Source organism: Pristiophorus japonicus, chromosome 3, assembly GCF_044704955.1.
Source record: "Pristiophorus japonicus isolate sPriJap1 chromosome 3, sPriJap1.hap1, whole genome shotgun sequence".
Classification (NCBI taxonomy): Eukaryota; Metazoa; Chordata; class Chondrichthyes; family Pristiophoridae; genus Pristiophorus; species Pristiophorus japonicus.
The window spans coordinates 114532330-114542136 of record NC_091979.1 but is presented as its reverse complement, the minus strand read 5'-3'; the positions used below and the strand labels follow the sequence as shown (position 1 = coordinate 114542136).

General features: G+C 40.5%; 1 protein-coding gene across 1 annotated transcript in view; it reads right to left on the bottom strand.

Annotated features, from left to right (window-relative positions):
- Nucleotides 1-3556: 3556 nt before the first annotated feature.
- The window catches only part of LOC139259846 (ferroportin-like), a 205597-nt gene continuing 199346 nt past the window's right edge, over nt 3557-9807 (bottom strand). The window contains exon 10 of the mRNA XM_070875729.1: nt 3557-7674. Coding sequence (XP_070731830.1) covers nt 7349-7674 — 326 coding nt within the window. The 3' untranslated portion in view covers nt 3557-7348. The remainder of the gene's footprint in view (nt 7675-9807) is intronic.

Below are 9807 nucleotides of genomic sequence, written 5' to 3'. Positions count from 1 at the left end.
AATTTTATATGTTTCTATGAGATCCCCTCTCATCCTTCTAAACTCCAGTGGATACAAGCCCAGTTGATCCAGTCTCTCCTCATAGCTCAGTCCTGCCATCCCGGGAATCAATCTGGTGAACCTTTGCTGTACTCCCTCAATAGCAAGAATGTCTTTCCTCAGATTAAGAGACCAAAACTGAACACAATATTCTAGCTGTGGCCTCAATCAAGGCTCTGTACAACTGCACTAAGACCTCCCTGCTCCTATACTCAAATCCTCTAGCTATGAAGGCCAACATGCCATTTGCCTTCTTCACCGCCTGCTGCACCTGCATGCCAACTTTCAATGACTGATGTACCATGACACCCAGGTCTCGTTGCACCTCCCCTTTTCCTAATCTGTCACCATTCAGATAATATTCTGTCTTCCTGTTTTTGACACCAAAGTGGATAACCTCACATTTATCCACATTATACTGCATCTGCCATGCATTTGCCCACTCACTTAACCGGTCCAAGTCACCCTGCAGCCTCTCAGCATCCTCCTCACAGCTTACACTGTCACCCATCTTAGTGTCATCTGCAAACTTGGAGATATTACATTCAATTCCTTCATCTAAATCATTGATATATATTTTAAATAGCTGGGGTTCCAGCACTGAACCCTGCGGCACCCCACTGGTCACTGCCTGCCATTCTGAAAAGGACCCGTTTATTCCGACTCTCTGCTTCCTGTCTGCCAACTGTTCTTTGGAACATTGTATGCCTTTGTTTTCAATCCTTTACTTCCTTAGTTATCCAGGGATGGTTCATCATTCTCTTAAAGTTTTTGTTTCTCACTGGAATATATCTTTGTTGAGAGTTATGAAATATCTCCTTAAATGTTTGCAACTGCTTTTCTATAGTCTTACTCTAAAATATTTTCCCAGGCCACTTTAACCAACTCTGCCTTCATAATTTTGTAATTACCTTTATTTAAGTTCAGGGCACTAGTTTGAGACCTAGCTTTCGTACCCTCAAACTGAATTTGAAATTCTACCATGCTATAATCACTCTTCCCAAGAGGTTCCTTCACTACGAGACCATTAATTAATCCAGACTCGTTACACATTACCAGATCTAGAATAGTCTGCTCCCTGGTTGGTTCCACAACGTATTGTTCCAAGAAACTATCCCGCATACTATGAACTCTTCCTCAAGGCTACCTTTGCCAATTTGATTTGGCCAATCAATATGAAAATTAAAATCGCCCATGATTATTGCTGTACCTTTCTTACAAGCCTCCATTACTTCTTGATTTATACTCTGTCCTACAGTGTGGCTACTGTTTGGGGGCCTGTAGACCACTCCTACAAGTGACTTCTTTCCGTTATTATTTCTTATCTCTACCCAAACTAATTCTACATCTTGATCTTCTGAACCAATATAATTTCTCACTATTGCACTGATCTCATCGCTTATTAACAGAGCTACCCTACCTCCTTTTCCTTTCGAAATGGCAGATACCCCTGACTATTCAGTTCCCAGCCTTGATCATCTTGTGACCATGTCTGTGTAATGGCAATCAGATCATACGCATTTATTTCTATTTGTGCTATCAACTCATCTATCTTATTATGAATGCTTCATGCATTCAGATATAGAACTTTTATTTTTGTCTTATGTGTATATGCTCTGTCCCTTTCTGTCACACTCTGGTTGTCATTACCTCCATCGCTACCCTGCACTTTCGCCTATTCCATTCCCTTTGACTTTTTTAATTTCTGCTCACCGGATCCCTTCCCCCCCACTATTTAATTTAAAGACCTATCTACAGCACTAGTTATTCGATTCGCCAGGACACTGGCCGCAGCCTGGTTCAATTGAAGTCTATCCCGACGGAACAGCTCCCTCTTATCCCAGTACTGGTGCCAGTGCCCCATGAATTGAAACCCATTTCTCCCACACCAATCTTGGAGCCACGCGTTAATTTCTCTGATCCTATTTACCCTATGCAAATTTGCTCATGGCTCAGGTAGTAATCCAGAGATTATTACCTTTGTGGTTCTGCTTTTTAGTTTAATCCCTAGCTGCTCATACTCCCTGAGCAGAACCTCTTTGTTTGTCCTACCTATGTCATTGGAGTTGTCCCACTCCAAGTTCCTCCCCAACCCAGAGGAGATGTCCTTAACCCTGGCAGGCTACATAGCCTTCGGGACTCACGCTCTCGGCTGCAGAGAACAGTATCTATCCCCCTAACTATACATATATAATTAACTAACAAACATAATTACATAAAAAGCTTTGATATCAGTGATCATAATAACATAGTTTCAAAGAACGACTTGCATTTATATAGCACCTTTCAAGACCTCAGGACATCCCAAATTGCTTCACACCCAATTAAGTACTTTTGAAGTGTAGCCAATGTTGTAATGTGAGAAATGTGGCAGCCAATTTGTGCATAGCAAGATCCCAGATACAGCAATGTGATAATGATTAGATGATCTGTTTTAGGTGTAGGTGTAGGTTGAGATCTAAGTATAGGCCACTTCGCCAGGGACAACTCCCCTGCTCTTCTTCAAAATAATGCCATGGGATCTTTTATATCCACCTGCAGCACTCCCTCAGTTCTACACTGGAGTGTCAGCCTAGAGTTTGTGCTCAAATCTCTGGGGTGGGATTTTAAACACAATCTTCTGACTCAGAGGTAAGAGTGAAACCACTGGGCTACAGCTAACACCTAACAAAAAGCTGATATTTATAAGTTGAGAAGAATCAAAATCATCAGAAGCACAGCAATACATTTATTTTTAACTATTACAATATTATGGCATTAGTTGAGTTTGAAGAACATTAGTACCGTAAAATTTAATTTTCATGATTACAAAATGTACCTGACTTAATTCAAAATAGCACCAGAATGCTTTTGAGTTAATTATCTAACTTTGGTTTTCAATCATAAAAGATAAGATAAGCTGGAGTGTTCTAGTTCAGTTGCTTTAGACAGTATGCTGCCTCTGCTTCCTATATTCTGTCTTTGTAGGTAGTCTGTAGTCATCTTTCAGTGACTATCAACTTCTTCATTGCTCATTGCAGCTCTTCCTCTCCAAAACCCTCTTCTCCAAAAATTTTGCAAAAACTTTCGAATTTAGATGAATAATGTTTGACCTTAAATACCGAAAGCTGCTCCAACTGAACATTACTTTAGACAAGTGACCGGTCATAAGTTAAAAGAAAATACATTTTCACCCATCATTTACAAACAATGATTCAGTTGGAAAAAATATCCAGAAAATGTAGTTTTAAAGTTGAAACCTTCATCAGTGCATTTTCATGTATCAGAATATTAGTAGAATGGCATAATTTTACTAACTTTGCCTCAAGCAGGGGCAGTGTTTCATTTGCAGGAGCCCCACACAATTTGATTTCGGGTCCTTATATTTTACTAAATAACGATACTAAAAAGTATCTACTTAATCTGTGTCAAATCTGTACACTTACGATTGTGAAAAGGAATGTTTGCAACAGGTAATATAAAAATAGTTGACAAAATGATAAGCGATAGTTAACACAACAGTAAATTACACTGGACATTTATAAAGGCCTTGAAACACTAATAGTTCAGTATTTAAATCATACGACAACTCAGAAACTAGCATTTCATCCTTTCGCTGCAGCAAAGTCTTATATATCTCAATAGTCGAGCTTCTGACATATCTCAAATTCACTAGATGCTCTTGTGACAATTTCATTCTGGAAAAGCTTCTTTTGCCTGATGGAACTGTCACAGGCACCGTCAACAGCAGGATTGCAGTACAAAGGTTAGGATAAAGATCTAGAAGTCTTTCTTTGTAAATATAATCAAGCATATCAAGTGGTGTTGAAGTTGTGTTTATAGCTGATCCAACTGTAAAAAAACAAACTTTCCAACTTGCAGAGGGTGCAAGTGAAGGAGGAAGGGAAAGACTTCATCAAGTGTTCAAAAAATCGATGTAAAAGGCAAAAGGAAATGGAAATCAAATCATAAGAACATAAGAAATAGGAGCAGGGGTAGGCCATACAGCCCCTCGAACCTGCTCCGCCATTTAATACGATCATGGCTGATCCGATCATAGACTCAAGTCCACTTCCCTGCCAGCTCCCTTATTGGTTAAGAAACTCTATCTCTGTCTTAAATTTAGTCAATGATCTAGCTTCTACAGCTCTCTGAGGCAGCGAATTCCACAGATTTACAACCCTCTGAGAGAAGAAATTCCTCCTCATCTCAGTTTTAAATGGGCGGTCCCTTATTCTAAGATTATGTCCCCTAGTTCCAGTCTCCCCTATCAGTGGAAACATGCTCTCTGCAACCACCTTATCAAGCCCCTTCATAATCTTATACGTTTCGATAAGATCACCTCTCGTTCTTCTGAATTCCAATGAGTAGAGGCCAACCTACTCAACCTTTCCTCATAAGTCAACCTCCTCATCTCCGGAATCAATCTAATGAACCTTCTCTGAACTGCCTCCAAAGCAAATATATCCTTTCTTTAAATATGGAAACCAAAACAGTACACAGTATTCTAGGTGTGGCCTCACCAATACCCTGCATAACTGTAGCAAGACTTCCTTGCTTTTATACTCCATCCCCTTTGCAATAAAGGCCAAGATTCCATTGGCCTTCCTGATCACTTGTTGTACCTGCATACTAATCTTTTGTGTTTCATGCACCAGGACTTAACCTGTCTATGTCCTTTTCCAGGTTTTTTGTGTCCTCCTCACACATTGCTTTTCCTCCTATCTTTGTATCGTCAACAAACTTGGCTACGTTACACTCGGTCCCTTCATCCAAGTCGTTAATATGAATTGTAAATAGTTGGGGTCCCAGCACTGATCCCTGCGGCACCCCACTAGTTACTGATTGCCAACCCAAGAATGAACCATTTATCCCGACTCTCTGTTTTCTGTTAGTTAGCCAATCCTATATCCATGCTAATATATTACCCCCAACCCCGTGAACTTTTATCTTGTGCAGTAACCTTTTATGTGGCACCTTGTCAAAAGCCTTCTGGAAGTCCAAATACACCACATCCACTGGTTCCCCTTTATCCACCCTGTTCATTACATTCGCAAAGAATTCCAGCAAATTTGTCAAACATGACTTCCCCTTCATAAATCCAAGCTGACTCTGCCTGACTGAATTCTATTTTTCCAAATGTCCTGATACTGCTTCTTTAATAATGGACTCCAACATTTTCCCAACCTCAGATGTTAAGCTAACTTGTCTATAGTTTCCTGCTTTTTGTCTGCCTCCTTTTTTAAATAGGGGCGTTACATTTGCAGTTTTCCATTCTGTTGGGACCTCCCCAGAATCCAGGAAATTTTGGTAAATTACAACCAATGCATCCATTATCCCTGCTGCTACTTCTCTTAAGACCCTAGGATGCAAGCCATCAGGTCCAGGGGCTTTATCCGCCTTTAGTCCCATTATCTTGTGATTGTGGTAAGTTCCTCGCCCCGCTATAGCCACTTGACTATCCACTGTTGGGATATTTTTAGTGTCCTCTACCGTAAAGACTGATACAAAATACTTGTTCAGAGCCTTTGCCATCTCCATGTTCCCCATTACTAATTCCCCAGTTTCGTCCTCCAAGGGACCAACATTTACTTTAGCCACTCTTTTCCTTTTTATATACCTGTAGAAACTCTTGCTATCTGTTTTTATATTTCGTGCTAGTTTACTTTCATAGTCTAACTTCCCTTTCTTAATCATTATTTTAGTAATTCTTTGCTGGCTTTTAAAAGCTTCCCAATCTTCTGTCCTCCCACTAGTTTTGGCCACTTTGTATGCCCATATTTTTAATTGGATACCATCCTTTATTTATTTAGTTAGCCACGGGTGACTATCTTTTCTTTTACACCCTTTCCTCCTCACTGGAATATATTTTTCTTGAGAGTTATTAAATATCTCCTTAAATGTACACCACTGTTCATCAACTGTGTCCCATACTTTAATCTATTTTCTCAGTCCACTTTAGCCAACTCTGCCCTCATACCTTTGTAGTCTCTTTATTTAAGCTTAGTACGCTTGTTTGAGATCCAACTTTCTCGCGCTCCATCTGAATTTGAAATTCAACCATGCTATGATCACTCATTCCAAGGGGATCCTTTACTTGGAGATTGTTTATTAATCCTGTCTCATTACACAGGACCAGATCTAAGATGGCCTGTCCCCTGGTTGGCTCCGTTACATACTGCTTAAGGAACCCATCCCTTATGCACTCTATGAACTCTTCCTCAAGGCTACCCTGACCAAATTGATTTGTCCAATCAATATGGAGGTTAAAATCACCCATGATTATTGCTGTTCCCTTTTTACAAGCCCTCTCTATTTCTTGGTTTATACTCCGACCAACAGAGTTGCTACTGCCTATAGACTACGCCCACCAATGACTTTTCCCCCTTATTATTCCTTATCTCCACCCAAATTGTTTCAACATCCTGATCATTTGAGCCAATATCGTTTCTCACTATTGCATTGATTCCATCCCTTATCAACAGAGCTACCCCACCTCCTTTTCTTTGTGTCTGTCCTTCTGAATTGTCAAATAACCCGGACTATTTAGTTCCCAGTCCTGGTTGCCTTGCAACCATGTCTCTGTAATGACTATCAGACCATACCCATTTGTATCTATTTGTGCCGTCAACTCATCTATTTTGTTACGAATGCTACGTGCATTTCGACAAAGAGCTTTTAAATTTGTTTTTTTACCCTTTTTTTCTGCTTGCTTTCTCTGTCCATCAAACGCACTTTCTTCATTTTTGCTTTCTAATTCCAGCTTTACTCCCCTCCCTACTGAATCTATTCTCAGGTTCCCATCCCTCTGCCAAGCTAGTTTAAACCCTCTCCAACAGCAATAGCAACCCCTTGAATTGCTATTATTTTTGCAGCAGGAAGTCAACTATTTTACTGTTCAAGCTGTAAAGTCAAAATAATGAAGTCAGTACCTATCATAAATTGCACTGCTCCCTCTTGGCTTCTCATCCCTAGATTGTGAAACACAACCTTTTCCATTGATGAAGGTAAGCAGAAAACTAAGATGTCTTATACACTCAAAACTATCAATCATTTAAAACAAAATTTAAACTGCATAATCAACTAGTAAAAGAACAGAAAATGTAAGAAGCAACTTTAAAACAACCCGGTTATATATAAATGTCATACCATTGTTACGTTACTGGTTGTGCATTACAGTTTCTGTCCTCTCAAGTGGAAATACATTTGCATTATTAATCTATATATTCTGTATTTTAATTACTACACAACTTGTAGAAACTGCATTATGACAAACTTTAACTTCTTGTGTTGGATCTGCTGAACTGACGTAACAATCCATGAAAGACTATCAAAGGAAAGATTCTATCACAACCTCCATATCTTTGTTACTCTCAGAGCATTTTTCCTTCATACAAACACACTTGTACAGATCCTTTCCCAAAGTCTTTCTTGCAAAACAAAAGAAAAGCAAGCCACCTGTTGTAACAAAGATTACAGATAGGATAATAAGAATACCAAAATGTTCTGGTGCTGGGGCGATGATTACCATGACATAGCGGAGAAGGTCCATAATTCCATTCATGGAGCTTTGAACACCATTTACAATTCCTCTTTTTGACTCGCATATCATTTCTTGCATAAGCTGTGTTACAGTCAGGTCAAAACTCCACAAACCTAGAGAATAAAATATTTTTAGATCAATATGTGTTTCAAGTTGGAGAAGCCCCATCTCCCTCCCCCGGTGAGCATGCACTTTCAGGCATCATGTGCCATTTTTTTCTGTAACAAGATCGAGTCATTTAGGTGAAGACTGGCAGTTGAGTGTGTGCCAAGTGCCGTGAGAACACTTAAGAGATAAGGCAGTATAACCCTGTCAAAGTGGAGAAAAGGGTGTTAGGGTTGTGTATGTAATTGCAGTGATGATATTTGGCCATACTTTAAGATCCCGAGTTAGTGCCCCCTTAACTAGAGTTCATTGTGACGGTCTGTTTTACAGCCGTTTCTTTTATAGGGTGAAGAGTGTACTGATGTGTCGGGAAGAAAAGAGAGACATACCAGTGTGTGACCTTGCCTACCCTGGTTAGGTTATTAAACCTTTAGTGGCACTGGTCTATAATCTCGAGGTTGAGAGTTTTGGCACTTAGTGCCAGTGCCACCTTCCTCCACATAATGGGTGACACTAAACTGTGTGGCAGTGTGAGCTGAGAGGAGGATGCTAAGAGGCTGCAGGGTGACTTGGACAGGTTCGGTGAGTGGGCAAATGCATGGCAGATGCAGTATAATGTTGATACATGTGAGGTGATCCACTTTGGTGGGAAAAACAGGAAGGCAGAATATTACCTGAATGGTGACAGATTAGGAAAAGGGGAGGTGCAACGAGACTGGGTGTCATGGTACATCAGTCATTGAAGGTAGGCATGCAGGTACAGCAGGCAGTAAAGAAAGCAAATGGCATGTTGGTCTTCATAGCAAGGAGATTTGAGTATAGGAGCAGGGAGGTCTTACTGCAGTTGTACAGCAGACCACACCTTGAGTATTGTGTGCAGTTTTGGTCTCCTAATCTCAGCAATTGCTATTGAGGGAGTGCAGCGAAGGTTCACCAGACTGATTCCCGGGATAGCAGGACTGATATATGAGGAAAGACTGGATCAGCTAGGCTTATACTCACTAGAATTTAGAAGAATGAGAGGGTATCTCATAGAAACTTATAAAATTCTGACGGGACTGGATAGGTTAGATGCAGGAAGAATGTTCCCGATGTTGGGGAAGTCCAGAAACCGGGGGTCATAGTCTAAAGATAAGGGGTAAGCCATAAAGGACCGAGATGAGGAGAAACCTTTTCACCCAGAGAGTTGTGAACCTGTGGAATTCTTTGCCACAGAAAGTTGTTGAGTCCAGTTCATTGGACATATTCAAAAGGGAGTTAGATCAAGCCCTTACGGCTGATCAATCATGATCTTATTGAATGGCGGTACAGGCTCGAAGGGCCGAATGGCCTACTCCTGCACCTATTTTCTATGTTTCTAAAGGGATCCGTGGGTATGGCGAAAAGGCAGGGGTGGGGTACTGAGGTTGCATGATCAGCCATGATCATATTGAATGGCGGTGCAGGCTCGAAGGGCCAAATGGCCTGCTCCTGCACCTATTTTTTATGTTTCTATATATGTATAAGTGATCTTAGGATTTTTAAGTGATCTTAGAGTGTAAATGTTCTCACATTTTGTAAGTTATTTAATTTTGCACCTAAAAAGTGATCTTGAAGTTCCAGTGATCTTAAGAGTGTAAGATTTTTCACATTGAAATTGTTTTGTAACTTTTGTAACTTTACAAGTTTAAGTGATCTTAAAGAGTCATATTAAAGTTAGATACAACAAATACTTTATTACACTAACGTGCAGTACATTGTGAACTTTTCACTAAAATATTTTTACATTAAAACTGAATCGTGTTCCATTAACACAACACAACTCCAAAAAATAAACATGTCCATGTGCAACAGCTGTCGCAGAGCCCTCAGGCATCAGTACTTGAAGCGTTCACGGATGAGCTGCTGGCACAGGGCTCAAGCAATCGTTAAAGGAGCACGATGGACTGCCCTCCTCCGACCTTGTGCTCTGGCATCAGGCACTTCCATGTTTTCCTGATCGTCGTCATCATCCGCATCCTGCTCTTCCAAAATACTATCATCAGGCACTCTTCTGGTCTTCTGGTTCCACTACCAGCTCCTGCTGCTAAGTTATGCAGCATGTAGCACACAACAGTGAACTGACCGACAATCTCAGGGGAGTATTGCAAGTGGCCTCCGAA